This window comes from Rhineura floridana, chromosome 1, assembly GCF_030035675.1.
Source record: "Rhineura floridana isolate rRhiFlo1 chromosome 1, rRhiFlo1.hap2, whole genome shotgun sequence".
Classification (NCBI taxonomy): Eukaryota; Metazoa; Chordata; class Lepidosauria; order Squamata; family Rhineuridae; genus Rhineura; species Rhineura floridana.
The window spans coordinates 157,663,812-157,681,838 of record NC_084480.1 but is presented as its reverse complement, the minus strand read 5'-3'; the positions used below and the strand labels follow the sequence as shown (position 1 = coordinate 157,681,838).

At 42.1% G+C, this 18,027-nt stretch overlaps 1 protein-coding gene across 5 annotated transcripts in view; it reads left to right on the top strand.

The window, feature by feature from the left end:
* Positions 1–18,027, top strand: part of TRPC4 (transient receptor potential cation channel subfamily C member 4) — a 270,872-nt gene that overhangs the window by 64,744 nt on the left and 188,101 nt on the right. For all 5 annotated transcript variants that reach the window (XM_061639275.1, XM_061639293.1, XM_061639284.1 and 2 more), the window contains exon 2: positions 12,687–13,091. In XM_061639275.1, the coding sequence (XP_061495259.1) occupies positions 12,714–13,091 (378 nt within the window). In that variant the 5' untranslated portion in view covers positions 12,687–12,713. The remainder of the gene's footprint in view (positions 1–12,686; positions 13,092–18,027) is intronic.

Below are 18,027 nucleotides of genomic sequence, written 5' to 3'. Positions count from 1 at the left end.
CTTTAAAATTCTAAACTTGGTTCTGTCAGTAAGTACCTCTGAATCCTCTCATCATTGATGCTACAGACCAGAATTCTAGGTTTCTTCAAACCTACAATGCTCTGACAGGAGATGCAGTTTTGTCACACAGACTGCTACTGTAGAGCTGCCAGATCAGAAGCATCCCAAACCCTGAGATTTCAGAGATTGGCCCTAGTGATGTCATAGGGTGGGCCCTGGTGATGTCACAGGGGCAGACCCAAGGGATGTTATTAAACATTTTACATTAAGCATCAACCACAGTTGCTTGGAGCATACAATTCAAACCAACATTTCTCTGATTGGGAATTAAGATAGGCATCTTAGCTAAAAGATGGTGTTCCCAGGTCTAGCTAAAGTGACACAATCATTCCTACTCACCTGCTTAGGGAGCCCGGGTAGGGAACATTTAATCTGCCCTACTTGTTTCTGGCAAGAAGGGTTAAAGTGCCCTCAGGCCAGCCCAGTCACCAGAAGGCCATTGTAGGAAGAAAGGAGCCTAGTGTTGTGGAGATGTTAGATGGGAGCACTCAGGAGTAAAGACGGATGCCCCTGAAGGCTGCAATTCTAAACACACTTACTAAGGGCTTGAGGGCATAGAACTCAACAGGACTTTTAAATAGATATGGTCAGGATTGTGCTGTTGATAAGGCTTGACTAGGGCTCCTCGGCAAAGATATTGATATCAAAGCAGGGTTGGCAACCCCCTGCCTGGAATGCCCTGCCCACCTTTTAACATGGCTGCTCCAAACTTCTTTACAGACTTGACACTTCACTGCAGAGAGAGGTTTGAGAAACGAATAAGAGTTAAGAAGATTCTCTACTCTTTCTTGCCTACCGTGTGGCCTGCATTAAACTCACTTTGACAGCCAACACAATTCCAGTGAGTAATAATTGACAGAGAAAAAACTCACATGGCTTGCTCTATCTTCACATGCAGTAGATTGGGACCAACAACTGCAACCACACTTCCCAGTATGTGAATTATCTTTTACCCCTACTGGGCAAGAAACAAACAGTCATGCAACCAGCAAGGTGCATCATCAGTGGGTTTAAGGGGGTTGAGCTGAGTGCCTGGAAACACTGTTGTTGCTTCTGTGGATGCAAGGGATTGAGGTCAGAAGTAAATGAAATGCAAACAGAAAAACAAAAGACAATTATGATTTCCATACCATTCCAACCACAAAAAGATTCCTATCAGTAAGACAAAAGCCCACAACCAGTTAGGATAACTAACCAAAAACCAAAACTAAAAAAATTCCTGGCTGCCAGTCATCCAAGGTCACAAAAATCCTGATGCAGCACAACCTGACTCGTGGGCTGCAGTTAGTGCAGAATGCTGTGGCATGATCGCTGACATGAGTGAAGCCCTATCAGCACGTAATACCTCTGCTCTGAAATCTGCACTGGTTGCTGATTTGCTGCCAGGCCAAGTTCAAGTTTTCCATGTTACGGGTGCCACATAGTACTTGTTCTGCTCTTGGAAGAAACTGATCCTTTAGTGTGCCAGCACCTACGCTTTGGAACTTCCTGACTATTTATATTACGTAGATGCCTTTATTGTGCTCATTTTGGGACCTGCTAAAAACATTTTTGTTTAGGCAAGCCTACCCAGGCATGTAGAAGCTATCATGTTTTTAATCTGTTTTTAACTCGTTGGTTTTATTACTTTGAATGTTTTTAAATACCTGTTGTAATGGTTTTTGCCAATAATTTTATTGTTTTAATTCCTTCTGTAAACCACTTTGCAGTTTTGTACAATAAAGTGGTATATAAACATTGTAAATAAAATACATAAATAAATTTTGGAGTCACTGTGGTCGTTTGGTCTCTTTCCACTTTTAGGAACAAAGGAATCTACCTTATACCAACTCAGCCTGTTTGATACCAACTAGGTCAGTCCTGCTCACATGGACTAGCATTGCCTCTCCAGGATTCCAGGCAATAGTCTTTTCCAAATATTGAATTTTTTACCTGTGCATGCAAATCATGTGCCCTACTACTGAGCTACAGCTCTTTCCACATTTAAAAAAGTAACTTTTAAAATTGTTCTTTTGAATTCACTAATCAATGCACAGCATGCCTAGGGCAGATATACATTTAAAGCACATTCAACACACATTTGAAGCACATGAATCCCACCACAGAATCATGGGAACTATAGTTTGTTAAGGGTAGTGGGAACAATAACTGTGAGGGGAAAACTACACTTCCCAGGATTCTTTAGGGGAATTCATGCACTTAAATGAGAGTTGGATGTGCTTTACATGTATCGTGTGGATTTACTTAATAAACTTTGCCTGCATGTAAATCATTTTAAATAATATTTTTAAAATGGAAATATCTACAAAGTTTACTGGGTCACTATGGGCTGGTCATCATCTCTCAGAGTAATCTGCCCCTCAAGATGAAAACAGCAGAGGGGAACCATGACCACCCCAAGGAAGAACACACAAAATATAGAGGAAATAACAATGTACAACTATAGTTTGAAATCAGATACTTATGGAGACATGTTATTGTTGTTATGTGCCTTCAAGTCGATTACGGCTTATGGCGACCCAATGAATCAGCAACCTCCAATAGTATCTGTCATGAACCACCCTCTTCAGGTCTTGTAAGTTCAGATCTGTGACTTCCTTTATGGAATCAATCCATCTCTTGTTTGGTCTTCCTCTTTTTCTACTCCCTTCTGTTTTTCCCAGCATTATGGTCTTTTCTTTTGAATCATGTCTTCTCATTATGTGTCCAAAGTATAACCTCAGTTTCATCATTTTAGCTTCTAGTGATAGTTCTGGTTTAATTTGTTCCAACACCCTATTATTTGTCTTTTTTGCAGACTATGGTATGCACAAGTTCTCATCCAACAACACATTTCAGATGAGTTGATTTTTGTCTTATCCCCTTTTTTCACTGTCCAACTTTCACATCCATACATAGAGATTGGGAATACCATGGTCTGAATGATCCCGACTTTAGTGTTCAGTGATACATCTTTGCATTTGAGGACCTTTTCTAGTTCTCTCATAGCTGCCCTCCCAAGTCCTAGCCTGATTTCTTCACTATTATCTCCATTTTGGTTAATGACTGTGCCGAGGTATTGATAATCCTTGACAAGTTCACTGTCCTTGTCAACTTTAAAGTTACATAAATCTTCTGTTGTCATTACTTTAGTCTTCTTGACATTAAGCTGTAGTCCTGCTTTTGTGCTTTCCTCTTTAACTTTTATCAGCATTCGTTTCAAATCATTACTGGTTTCTGCTAGTAGTATGGTATTGTCTGCATATCTTAAATTATTGATATTTCTACCTCCAGTTTTCACACCTCCTTCATCTTGGTCCAATCTTACTTTCCGTATGATATGTTCTGCGTATAGATTAAACAAGTAGGGTGATTAAATACACCCCTCTCTCACATCCTTTTTGACTGGGAACCAGTCGGTTTCTCCATATTCTGTTCTTACAGTAGCCTCTTGTCCAGAGTACAGGTTGCACATCAGAACAATCAGATGCTGTGGCACCCCTATTTATTTTAAGGCATTCCATAGTTTTTCATGATCTACACCAGCCTTGTCCAACCTTTGGGCCACAGATGTTGCTGGACTGCAACTCCCATCAGCCCCAGCCAGCATGGCCAATGGTCAGGAATTATGGGAACTGTAGTCCAGCAACATCTGTGGCCCAAAGGTTGGACAAAGCTGATCTACACAGTCAAAGCCTTTGCTGTAATCTATAAAGCACAGGGTGATTTCCTTCTGAAATTCCTTGGTCCATTCCATTATCCAGCGTATGTTTGTGATATGATCTCTGGTGCCTCTTCCCTTTCTAAATCCAGCTTGGACGTTTGGCATTTCTCGCTCCATACATGGTAAGGGCCTTTGTTGTAGAATCTTGAGCATTACTTTACTTGCCTGAGATATTAAGGCAATAGTTCAATAATTACTGCATTCCCTGGGATCCCCTTTCTTTGGAATTGGGATGTATATTGAACGCTTCCAGTCTGTGGGCCATTGTTTAGTTTTCCATATTTCTTGAGAAATTTTAGTCAAACTTTGGACAGATTCAGTCTCAATAACTTGTAGCAACTCTATTAGTATGCCATCTTTTCCTAGTGATATGTTTCTTCCAAGTATTTTAAGAGCAGCTTTCACCTCACATTCTAAAATTTCTGGTTCTTCATCATACGGTTCCCTTTTGAAGGAATCTGTCATCCTTGCATCTCTTTCATAGAGTTCTTCATTGTATTGCTTCCATCTTCCTTTTATTTCATCTCAGTCAGTCAGTGTATTCCCCTGTTGATTATTCAACATCCCTACTCTTGGTTTAAATTTCCCTTTAATTTTCTAATATTTTGGAATAGGGCTCTTGTTCTACCCTTCTACCCTCTTCTATTTCTATACAATAACCATTGTAATAGTTCTCTTTGTCCCTACGTACTAGTCACTGTATTGTTGCATTTAGGGTTCTAACCATGTTTCTAACTCCTTTTGCTTTTGCTTTCTTTCTCTCTTTAACCATTTTAAGAGTTTCCTCAGTCATCCATTGAAGTCTTTCTCTCTTTTTAACTAGAGGTATTGTCTTTTGAAGATCCTCCATGGCTCAGAGATGTAAGCGGCGGTAACACAGCCGAAGCTCTGCTCACGGCCGGAGTTCGATTCCAACGGAAGGAGGAAGCTGAATCTCCGGTAAAAGGGGTCGAGGCCCACTCAGCCTTCCAACCATCCATTGTTGGTAAAATGAGTACCCGGCATATGCTGGGGGGTAAAGAAAGGCTGGGGAAGGAACTGGCAATCCCACCCCATATAAATGGTCTGCCTAGTAAACATCACAAGATGTCACCCTAAGAGTTGGAAACAACTCGCACTATAAGTGTGGGGACACCTTTACCTTTATTGTCTTTTTGCATTCTTCCCTGATAATGTCTCTAACTTCACTCCACAGTTCTGTTTTTTTTGTCAACTAAGTTTAAATCCTCAAATCTGTTCCTTATTTGATCTTTATATTCTTCTGGGATGTTATTTAAATTGTATTTTGGCATTATGATTGCTTTGTTGTTGTTCTTTAGCTTTGATTTTTGATACAATCAGTTCATGATCTGTACTGCAGTCTGCTCCTGGTCTTGTTTTCGCAGAAAGTATGGAACTTCCCCACCTTCTGCATCTAATTATATAATTGATTCAATTCCTATATTCCCCATTTGGTGATGTCCACATGTACAGTCATATTTTTGTTGCTCAAAAAATGTGTTTGCCCCCACACCCGCCAAAGAAGACTCGTGAGATGTGGCATTGGTTTAAATCTGAATCCAAATTCAACCATATCCAATCATAATTAATAAATGCTTATAACCCACGGACAGGTGAGGAATTGCACTATTCTGGTGGGGATGGAATCCTCCCAGTCTCCTGGGCATGTCTCACAGCTGATAGCTGTGGCCTCTGATGCAAGGATATAGGCCAAGACTCCCTCCTTGCCCAGTGATCCTCCCCCCCACTGAGGCATGACGTGGCCTCCCCCTACTCCCTCCCCCTATCGGGAATAGACCTCCCGAGCCTTCTCCACCCATATGGGTGAAGGCAAACGCGCCCCACTCTAAGGTGGAAATGCCATTGTGAGAAAAAAATTGTTGGCTTCACAGAATTCGATAAGTCCATTCAATATGTAGATGTAATGTAGCCTATATATAGATCCAGTGCCTGCAAGGGAAGAGGACCATCACCGCCCAGGGAGGGGGAGCCATCTGCCTGCTTTGCTGCTGCTGCTGCTTGGCCAACATCTCTGCTCTCTCCTTCTTGGGCTCCTGCTCTGCACGTGGGCACCTTGCAGGACCAGGCCCCAGGTGGCGTTTTACGTGGGAAGAAGAACGGTCTTAGAGCTGGCGTTTGGGCGCACAGAATACGGGACTGTGTCTTCTGTGTGGGTTTGAAGTGGATGAATGGGTGTTATATAAGTGTATGTTGTGAGTGAATGTGTATTTTTATGTATATGAGTTTTTTGTATTTATAGTTTATCATGTGCCTCGGGAAGAGATTTTATCATCAAGAGGGGAGACCTGAGGGGGCCCCAATTGCCGTAGTGACAGGTAGAGGGAGGTATGGTGATATGAGAGGGACGTGCCAGGTAAGGAGAACGCGGCCCAGACATGTAGTGGCTGTGCCGTGTTCTGGTCCTTCTCATACCCGCAGGGTTGTTGGTTGTCCTATCAGCCAACTCTCAGATCTCCAGTTGCTGCTCTTTAATGCCAGATCGGTACATAATAAAACCTCCCTCGTCCATGATTTGATTCTGGACGATGTGGCCGATCTGGCATGTATAACCGAGACCTGGGTTGGCGAACAGGGAGGAGTTAGTCTCTCCCAGCTCTGCCCACCGGGGTATCTGGTTCAGCATCATGGTAGATCTGAGGGTCGGGGAGGTGGGGTTGCTGTGGTCTATAAGAGTTCCATCTCACTCACCAAGCACCATGTCCATGCAATCACTGGTCTGGAGTGTTTGCACCTTGTGCTGGGCCAGAGGGACAGACTGGGAATCCTTTTGGTGTACCACCCACCTTGCTGCCCAATGGCTTCCCTAACTGAGCTGACGGAAGTGGTCTCGGAGGTACTGTTGAGATCCCCCAGACTATTAGTACTGGGAGATCTCAACATTCATGCTGAGGCTACTTTGTCTGGGGCAGCTCAGGACTTCATGGCCGCCATGACAACCATGGGGCTGTCTCAATATGTTAGTGGCCCAACACATACATCGGGGCATATTCTTGACCTGGTCTTTGCTACCGGACATGGGGATAGTGATCTGGATGTGGGGAGTTTTACATCTCTCCCGTTGTCATGGACAGATCATTGCTTGCTGAAGTTTAGACTTTCAGTAGCCTTTTCCCTCTGCAAGGGTGGGGGACCTATTAAATTGGTCCGCCCCCGGAGACTAATGAATTCTGAAGGTTTTCAAAAGGCTCTGGGGTTTTTTCCGGCTGATAAGACTGGCGCTCCTGTCGAAGCCCTGGTCGATCTGTGGAATACAGAGATGACCCGGGCTGTTGACACGATCGCTCCTGCGCGCCCCCTCCTCTGTAGAGCTCATACAGCTCCTTGGTATACTCCGGAGCTGAGAGCGATGAAACAAGACAGGAGGCGGCTTGAGCGGAGATGGAGACGAACTCCCGACGAATGCAATTATGAGCTGGTTCGTGCTTCTACTAAGCTCTATGTAGGAGCGGTGAGGGCGGCAAAAAAACAACATTTTGCCGCCTCTATTCAGTCATCTCTCTCACGCCCACGGAAGCTTTTTAAAGTGGTTCGTGGCCTACTCCATCCAGGCCTACAAGATACGGCAGATACATCGGTAGCTCGATGTAATAAATTTGCTGAACACTTCCAGCATAAGATCTCATGCATTCGCCGGGACTTAGACTCCTATTTAATAGCAGTTAATCCTACTGAGGTGTCCGGAGCACAGTCTTGTCATGTTTTGTTGGATGAGTTTCAGTTGGTTCAGTTCGAGGACGTGGACAAGGTGCTTGGACAGGTTCGTGTGACCACTTCGGTACTGGATCCTTGCCCCTCTTGGCTAATTAAAACTAGCAAGGAAGGAACAGTTGGCTGGGCCAAGGAAGTGATAAATGCCTCTTTGCGAGAGGGAGTGGCACCTGGCTGTCTGAAAGAGGCGGCAGTGAGACCACTCCTGAAAAAACCTTCCTTGGACCCAGAGGATTTCAGCAGCTACAGACCAGTAGCCAATGTTCCGTTCCTGGGCAAGATCCTGGAACGTGTCGTTGCTGACCAGCTACAGGCGCTATTGGATGAAACCTATTATCTAGATCCATTTCAATCGGGGTTCAGGCCTGGTTTTGGCACTGAGACTGCCTTGGTCACCCTGTTTGATGACCTATGTCGGGAGAGAGACAGAGGGAGTGTAACTCTGTTGATTCTCCTTGACCTCTCAGCGGCTTTTGATACCATCGACCATGGTATCCTTCTGGAGAGGCTTGCGGAGTTGGGAGTTGGAGGCACTGCTTGGCAGTGGTTCCGCTCCTACTTAGCGGGTCGTCTCCAGAAGATAGTGCTTGGGGAACATTGCTCGACACCGTGGGTTCTCCAATGTGGGGTCCCGCAGGGTTCGGTTCTGTCTCCCATGCTTTTTAACATTTATATGAAGCCGCTGGGGGCGGTCATCAGGAGTTTTGGAGTGTGTTGTCATCAGTATGCTGATGACACACAGCTCTACTTCTCCTTTACATCTTCTTCAGGTGAGGCAGTCGACGTGCTGAACCGTTGCCTGGCTGCAACAATGGACTGGATGAGAACTAACAAACTGAGACTCAATCCTGACAAGACTGAGATGCTGTTGGTGGATGGTTTCTCTGATCGGATGGTGGATATATACCCTGTCCTGGATGGGGTTACACTCCCCCTAAAGGAACAGGTGCGTAGTCTGGGAGTCATCTTAGACTCTTCCCTCACACTTGAGGCTCATGTAGCCTTGGTGGCCCGGAATGCGTTCTACCAACTTCAGTTGGTAGCCCAGCTACGTCCCTATCTGAGTAAGGAGGACCTCACATCAGTGGTACATGCTATGGTAACCTCGCATCTGGACTACTGCAATGCACTTTACGTAGGGCTACCTTTGAAGACGATTCGGAAGCTACAGCTAGTGCAAAATGCGGCGGCCAGACTGCTAACAAGAACTAAGCGGTCTGAGCATATAACACCTGTGCTAGCCCGTTTGCACTGGCTTCCAATATGCTTCCGGGCCAGATTCAAAGTGTTGGTACTTACCTATAAAGCCTTATACGGTGCGGGACCACAATATCTGTCGGAACGCCTCTCCCGATATGAACCGGCCTGTACACTACGGTCTACTACGAAGGCCCTCCTCCGGGTTCCGACTCATAGGGAAGCCCAGAGAGTGGTGACAAGATCTAGGGCCTTCTCAGTGGTGGCCCCCGAACTATGGAATGGTCTCCCCGAGGAGGTGTGCCTGGCGCCGACACTATCATCTTTTCGGCGCCAGGTTAAAACCTTTCTCTTCTCTGAGGCATTTTAATTCCTGTTAATTCTAAATTATTATATTTTGATTTTAGACTGTACAGTTTTTTGTACAGTTTTGTATTGTGATATACTGTATTGTGTTATTTTTATTGTATTTTTAATGTTCACCGCCCAGAGAGCTGTTGCTAGTCGGGCGGTATATAAGCTTAATAAAATAAAATAAAATAAATAAATATGACTGTCTGTTTGTGATCATGGTATCTCCCCTGCCAGATGTCTGTCAGAATATGTTTATTATTTACACAACCTGTAAAGATATTTATAGTGTAATCCTATGCATGTTTACTCAGAAGCAAGTCCCAATGTATTCAATGGGGCATACTCAAGCAGGGAAGCATGCACAGACCTGCAACCTCAAGTAATAAGGAATTTCACTCATCCAACCCAACATTCAGAATCATGCAACTTTAAGCTGTTTTGCAATTGTTTTATATTTGTTTTTATGGGTTATTGGATTTTAAAGGGATTTACTTCTTCTTGTAAGCTGCCTTGGTTTCCAATTGTCAACCCTACCTCATGGGGATATTGGAAAGACTCCATACACACACACTGGAGATGTACAATACATAGACCCCATGTAATAGTTTATTGTCAAACCAGTTGGTCATTGCAGAACATTTTTTTTAATCAGTATTAGTTTCCTACATAACAAAGCAGTAACAGCTAAGTAAGCCCTGCCTAATTGCTTTAAAAATAGGATTGGAAGGGAAGAGAAAGATTTACAACACAAATACAATTCTTTGCTATGTTCACTCAAAGGTCCCATTAATTTATAGCACAACCCTACCCATGTCTACTCAAAAGTGAGTCCTACTGAATTAAATGGAGTTTGCTCTCAGTATGTGGGATTAGCATTGTACTCCCAGGAAAATGAGGTTTTCAAAACAGGCTGTGAATTAGACAAATCAACTGCTCTTTTCAACAGCCCAGGAAAATTTAAACTTGTTTGACTCCTCATAATTAGAAAAGCATAGCACATTGTAATTGCATTTAATTCTCCTGCACACAGGAAAAAAACAGACTTTTGCTATTAATGAAAGTTATACACTTACTCAGTTTATGAGATTTTCAGGCAAGCAGGAAAAACACAACAGTTTTCTGGACTTGCAATGAGCTCTATTGCCTGCAGGTCAACAAATCCCTTGTCAATCATAACCCTGACTTCTGTTATTGGCTACAAATCTGAAAGGGTGGGTTTAGAGCAGCCAGCTATAAGCTCATTTAACAGAACATGTGGGGGGTGGCTGACATTTTGGTATATATCTCTTGAACCAGACCACCTAGAAACTTATTTTTTTTAATGAAACTAAGAGTGCAAAGACTTGAGTGACTCACCCAGAGACCCAGAGAGGACCCCGGGCAAAAACCAGAGACCTGGCAACTCTCTGCCACATGTATCCCAGGGAAGCATGAAAAACTGTTAAACTTAAATGGCCGCACCATTTCAGATGATATGGGGTTGTGGTGATTTGAGACAATCCTAATGATGTCCTCAAAGGATTTGGTACTGGGCTTTTCAGGAGTTACCAAACGTCTAACCGGTCTATATGATTTTGCTCCACAAACACTCAGCAAAATGTTACCCTTCTTGCTATCATTATCAATGTCATTATGACATGAAGTACTGGGAAAGCATATCTACATATTGCACCCAGTTCTCCTGATCAGCATAAAACTCCTTCAAATGTCCATGAACAGTGATTTTTCAGTCACACGCTACTTCCAAGAAACCAAGGAGACTGATGTATCCAGTTTACCTTTGTCACCGGTATAATGTATGTACGGCTACACCAGTAAGAGAAAAACAATAACAGGTTTTATTTCTCAGGTTCTTTTACACAATTACCAGTCTGCCCTCCAACATGGAACCACTCCCTAAAAGCACAACCTAGAGCATGCTCTATACCAACTTTTCTAAAGAAAACATGTTTGCGTTTTAGCCATTAGGTGTCAACTACATGAACATATCTTACAGGAAGCATTTCTGAGACTTAGAGGTAAGGATTGATGACAAAGGGAGGTTTACAGTTTTGTGAAGGTGGAAAGTTGTCTCTCTTGCATATAGTGAGACAAGACTTTTCAATAATGCCTGGAGCACTGTAGACGTGCTGATATGTAAGAGACAAAGGAAAATGGAAATTATGCAAAGGATATGAGACTCCTCTCTTTTCATGACGTCTGCTTAAATTGTGTATGACACTATCCTGCTTTGTTGGCTTTTTGTTTGAGTGTGTGAATGTGGGTATCTTGTTACACTGGTTTATTTTATGTAACAATTTAAAAAGAAAACTGGAGGACAGAAAAGTATTACAAACTTATTTGATGGTGGAGGAACAAGGAGGTAGTTAAGTAGGAGTAGAGATTTTATGGCACAGCAGCATCCAGGGCATGGTGTAGCATAAGCAAACATGTTTCAAGCAGCCATCTTTGTGTTTCCTTTCATAGAATCATAGAATAGTAGAGTTGGAAGGGGCCTATAAGGCCATCAAGTCCAACCCCCTGCGCAATGCAGGAATCCAAATCAAAGCATTCCCAACAGATGGCTGTCCAGCTGCCTCTTGAATGCCTCCAGCGCCGGAGAGCTCATTTCTAATAGTTCACTTACATATAAAAAAACCTTCTTTTGGCAAGCAGATCTCACTGCTGTCTAAGAATTTAAAGGAATTATGGGATAAGTGTCTGCAGTTAGAATGAGATTCCCAGAATTTTTTCCCTAAGGATGGGGCTCAGGGAAGGGCAATGAGCCAGACCAAGTATCCCTCCACAGTTGTTACGCTTCTGGGAAAAGGTCGTTCATTGAGACCAACCTTTTTGGCAAGCATGCTATAAACAGAATCCAATGTCTGAGTTAGTACTACTGGTATGGCTTTGCTTCCAGTTCCTATAATAAAGGATCAGTAGTGTAGTGCCACAGAGATAGGCAAGAATGTAGGCCTAGGCCAGGGGTGGTGAATCTTTGGCACTCCAGATGTTGCTGAACTACAATTCCCATCATACCCAGCAAGCATGGCCCATGGGCAAGGATGATGGGAGTTGTGGTTCAGCAACATCTGGAGTGGCAATGGTTCACCATCCCTGGCCTAGGCTATGTGTCATAGCTATGGCTGGTGTTTCTTATGTTCCAGTCCCAACAAATGCCCACTCCCTGTGCCACTACATGGCCTTTTGTTTGACTTTGAATTTTTCTTTGCAAAAAGCATTTTTGTTTCAGCTCTCTGCATAATATTTATAAGATACTGTTCACCAGCTGCCTTTAGTCTACTTTGTGTGTTTGATAAAAACATATTAGTATTAGTTCATTAATTAAATCACAAAAAATAGAGGCTTTTTTCAACAAAGTTGTTCAACAGATGGTTTGCAACACTTTAAAAATACAAATAAAACACAAGTACAAAACTATGGCAATGAATTAATAAAAACAGCTTAAGCTTATTGAACATAAAGAGAGGGCTAGACTTCTTTTGGGAGAAAGAGCAGGATAGAAATTAAATAATAAATTAATGAATATTTACTGCATGAAGGGCTCATCACCTTGCTGCTAAACATGAACACAATTGCATCTGTGAAATTATGTTGTGTTCCAGGAATGTGCAACTGATGGGTGATCTCTTCTCTATTGCAGAAATATAGGGTTAGGATGGTGTGAACTATGGCCCAGTTCTATTACAAGAGAAGCGTCAATGCCCCTTACAGAGATCGGATCCCTCTTCGCATTGTACGAGCTGAGTCTGAACTCTCACCTGCCGAGAAAGCCTATTTGAATGCTGTGGAAAAAGGAGATTATGCCAGTGTGAAGCAAGCCCTGGAAGAAGCAGAGATATATTTCAAGATCAATATTAATTGCATTGACCCCCTTGGAAGAACAGCTCTCCTTATTGCGATAGAAAATGAGAACCTGGAGCTCATAGAGCTGCTCTTGAACTTTAACGTCTACGTTGGAGATGCTTTGCTGCATGCCATCAGGAAAGAGGTGGTTGGAGCTGTTGAGCTGCTGCTAAATCACAAGAAGCCCAGTGGGGAGAAACAGGTATTTTCCAATGGAAGTTGTTTGTCTGTTGCTAATTGCTGTGTGTTTGTGTGTGTGTGTGTGTGTGTGTGTGTGTGTGTGTGTGTGTGTGTGAGAGAGAGAGAGAGAGAGAGAGAGAGAGAGAGAGAGAGAGAGGAATGATATCCATCAAGATCATGGCTGGTGAGCGAATGGTGAAACTTCCTCACATGTTGTTGTCCCAATGGAAACTGGAGGTGCCTGTGCCTAGGATTTTTATTTATTCGTTTTATTTAAAATATTTCTGTCCTGCCCTTCTACCCTATAATAGGGCATTCAGGGTGGCTTACAATAAAATCAAACACGTACATAATAAAATTGTACACAATAAAAATCACAAAAACATTAAAATAAATTAAAATACATAAAATGCAATTAAAATACATAAAATAATATATACATATACACACATATATGCATATATAGGGAGTGGTACTGAAGGGACTACTGAGGTAAAAGATGTTCCTATGTGGATGCATCAAGTAGTTAGACCCTTGGAAGCTGTGCTTCCCTAAACTATCCCCAAAGGGCCAATCATAAAGAAGATCCTACTCCTCAGTGGGAGAGAGCTGTGCAATAGCTGAAAAGCACCATTTACAAGAAACTTACCTGAGTAACAGCTCAATCAGCCTCTCTTTATATATTGTAGAAGCCCTTCTGCTTCAGCACGTATGACTGCAATTGTCTTCATCCTTGCCTCCTTCAGGCCCCATCCATTGTTACATGGGCTTGGAGAAAGAATGTTCACTGGGTACAACAATGGAGCCTGGGCCATGTAGGCCCTTAATCTGTCCTCAACTGGCCCCCACCCACCTGTCTTCTTATTTATCACCAACCTGGGGAGTGGCAGCTTCCTCTTCCTTAGTTTCAGTGCTGTCTTTGTCAAACTCAGCAGGGAGGAAGATGGGGACCAAACTAGAATTTGTTGGCTCTGCCTATCATTGGCCCTGGCTCTACCTACTATTGGCCTCTCTGCTTTCTGCCTTACCAGTCACAATGAGCACCACTCGCCACTGGGGTACAATAAAAGTTAGTTGGTTCAGCTGTTGACCTGTCTACAGTTCCTTGAAAGTTTCTGCTATGTTGAAATGCTTTGATGTGAAAACTGGAATGCATGAATATTTGGCTTTGCTTTAACCCAATATATTGAGATATACAAGTCTTGGTACATTGTATTTAATCTCCTTTGCATTGTACTGTGAATTACACAAAATCATATTTTAACAGCCTACATTAGCTTGAGTGTTGTGTTTCAGCAGATGCACATATATGCTAATTTTCTGTATAAAATATATGTTTATGAAGTAAAATGTTGCAATAAAAATATTCTAAATATTTTAAGTGAGCAAAGGAGAGTGCCTGTAAAATGTTTAATATGCCCACAGGAATTCATACAATCCAGGACACAAAGAACAAAATATCAATAAGATGCTAAACTGTCCCTCCCTGATGCCTGTGTGATGGAAATGAGGTGACAAGTTTATACTGAACTGTGAAATCAAGGTGGTGTGAATAGCTGCCATTTGAACCCCACTTCCCTGGGAGTAAGCCTCACTGGATTCAATAGGGCTTATGTCTGGGTCTGCAGCCATACAGAGCTTTGTGATGGGTCATTAGCCACTTCATTAACTTCATCTTTAATGTGGCACTCTTTGGTGGTTTTGCTGCAAAAGACTAATAGAATTACACTTCTGGAAATTCATTAACTTTGAATGTTAATGAAGGGAAGGTCTGAACATAAATAACTTTTGATGGCTGAGATGTGTCTGTTGTGTGCTGCTGCTACTACATAGAAAACTATGTTAAAATCTGTATATTTCCACATCAGAGGATGACAAAACAGAATTTGGGCTTGTGCAAGATAAATCAATTGCAGCAGAATGGAAAATACTAGAAGAAAGTGGAAATGAATGTCCGAATGGATTGAGGCACATTTGTACATCCCTAAATGCAGCTGAGCCCTTAATTTAGGGAAGGAGAGAAAGATAATAGTTATGTGTCCAGGTATGTTTTTCTAGGCTGTTAGAATCTTGGGGGCATCCAGCTGTTGTTTTCCCACCCCTTGTAATCCTCATGACTACAGAATTAAACCCACAAATATGACCATGGTAGATGTGGGCAGTTAATGCACCAAGAAATGAAGCTCAAAGAATGTTATCTAAAATCTCACAATGTGTGAAGTCAGTTGTCTTCTCTTTAAGGGCCTAAGTCTGCAACCCTATACACACTTACCTGGGGGTGGGGGTGGGAAACCCACTGAGCTCAAAAGGATTTACTTCTAGGATGTACACCTTAACATGGTGAGGGGTTTTAGATTGTCAAAGAAGCTGACAGCAATGCCGTCAGGAGTCTTGAGCAAGAGGCTAGACTCCTAGCAGGGGCACCCAAGGCGGAATGGTCAAAGCTGAGACACCAGACTAAGATGCATCCAGACTCAGAGAAAGGCAATGGTAAACCACCTCTGAATACCTCTTACCATGAAAACCCTTTGAACAGAATATCCAAAATGCAACACGAGATAGTGCTTGAAGAGGAGACCCCCCAGATCAGAAGGCAGTCAACGAGCTACTGGGAAAGGACAAGTATGAGTAGCGCTGTGACTAATGATGCCACTGGGTCAGAGCCAAAAGGAAACCCACAGGCTGATGTGCACACATGTGAAAGGAGAGTCAGGAGTTGTATGACACACACAATAGAAACATGGAATGTGAGAAGCATGAACCAGGGAAAGTTAGAAATTGTCAAGAAAAAATGGACAGTTACAATACTATACAAAACATTACAATACTTGGCGTGAGTGAATTAAAATGGACAGGAATTGGCATTTTCAATCAGGCAACTACAAAATATTTTATGCAGGAAATGAGAAATTAAGAAGAAGCAGGGTTGCTTTAATAGTGAGAAGTGATGTAGCAAAAGCAATTAGGAGCTATAACTCAAAGTCTGAGCGAGTGATATCAATGAGATTAAATAGGAAACCTATTAACATAACCATCATCCAAGTCTACACTCCAATGGCAAATGCAGAAGAGGAATTGGAGAGATTTACGCAGAAATACAGGAAGAAATTGATCACACACCAAAACAAGATGTGATGATAATCATGGGGGACTGGAATGCAAAAGTAGGGCACAGAGAAGAACTAGGAATTGTGGGGAAGTGGGGCTTAGGAGATAGAAATGAAGCAGCAGAAACACTTACTGTATTCTATGAAGCCAATAATTATTTCTTGCGAACACATTTTTTAAGTAACCAAAAAGACGACTGTGCACGTGGACGTCACCAAATGGTCAATAAAGGAATCAAATTGATTACATAATTGGTAGCAGAAGATGGAGAAGTTCCATACTTTCTGCGAAAACAAGACCAGGAGCAGACTGCAGTACAGATCATGAACTGGTAATATTGAAAATCAGAGTAAAGCTAAAGAAGAACAACAAAGCAATCATAATGCCAAAATACAATTTAAATAACATTCCAGAGCAATACAAAGATCAAATAAGGAACAGATTTAATACTTTAAACTTAGTTGATAGAGAACCAGAAAAACTATGGAGTGAAGTCGGAGACATGATCAGGGAAGAATGCAAAAAGACAATACCTCTAGTTAAAAAGAGAGAAAGACCTCAACGGATGGCTGAAGAAACTCTTAAAATGGTTAAAGAGAGAAGGAAAGCAAAAGCAAAAGGAGATAGAAACATGGTTAGAACCCTAAATGCAACAATACAGTGACTAGTCTGTACGGACAAAGAGAACTATTACAATAGTTATTGTATAGAAATAAAAGAGGACAACAAAAAGGGTAGAACAAGAGCCCTATTCCAAAAGATTAGAAAAATGAAAGGGAAATTTAAACCAAGAGTAGGGATGTTGAATAATCAGCAGGGGAACACACTGACTGACTGAGATGAAATAAAAGGAAGATGGAAGCAATACAACACTGAGGAACTCTGTAAAAGGGATGCAGGGATGACAGACTCATTCATGAAGGAACCGTATGATGAAGAACAAATCACCAGGAACAGATGGCATACCAATAGAGTTGCTACAAGCTACTGAGACTGAATCTGTCCAAATTTCACAAAAAATTGTGAACAAATATGGAAAACTAAACAATGGCCCACAGACTGGAAGCGTTCAATATACATCCCAATTCCAAAGAAAGAGGATAAAAGGGAATGCAGTAGTTATTGAACTATTGCCTTAATATCCCATGCAAGTAAAGTAATGCTCAAGATTCCACAACAAAGGCCCTTACCACATATGGAGCAAGAAATGCCGGATGTCCAAGGTGGATTTAGAAAGGGAAGAGGCACCAGAGATCATATCGCAAACATACGTTGGATAATGGAATGGACCAAGGAATTTCAGAAGAAAATCACCCTGTGATTGTACAGATCATGAAAAACTATGGAACGTTTTAAAAGAAATGGGGGTGCCACAGCATCTGATTGTCCTGATGCACAACCTATACTCTGGATAAGAGGGTACTGTAAGGACAGAATATGGAGAAACCGATTGGTTCCCAATCGGAAAGTGTGTGAGACAGGGGTGTATTTTATCACCCTATTTATTTAATCTATATGCAGAACATATCATACGGAAAGCAGGATTGGACCAAGATGAAGGAAGTGTGAGAACTGGAGAGAGAAATATCAATAATTTAAGATATGCAGACGATACCATACTACTAGCAGAAACCAGTAATGTTTTGAAACGAATGCTGATGAAAGTTAAAGAGGAAAACACAAAAGCTGAACATCAAGAAGACTAAAATAATGACAACAGAAGATTTATGTAACTTTAAAGTTGACAATGAGGACATTGAACTAGTCAAGGATTATCAATACCTTGGCACAGTCCTTAACCAAAATGGAGACAACAGTCAAGAAATCAGAAGAAGGCTAGGACTGAGGAG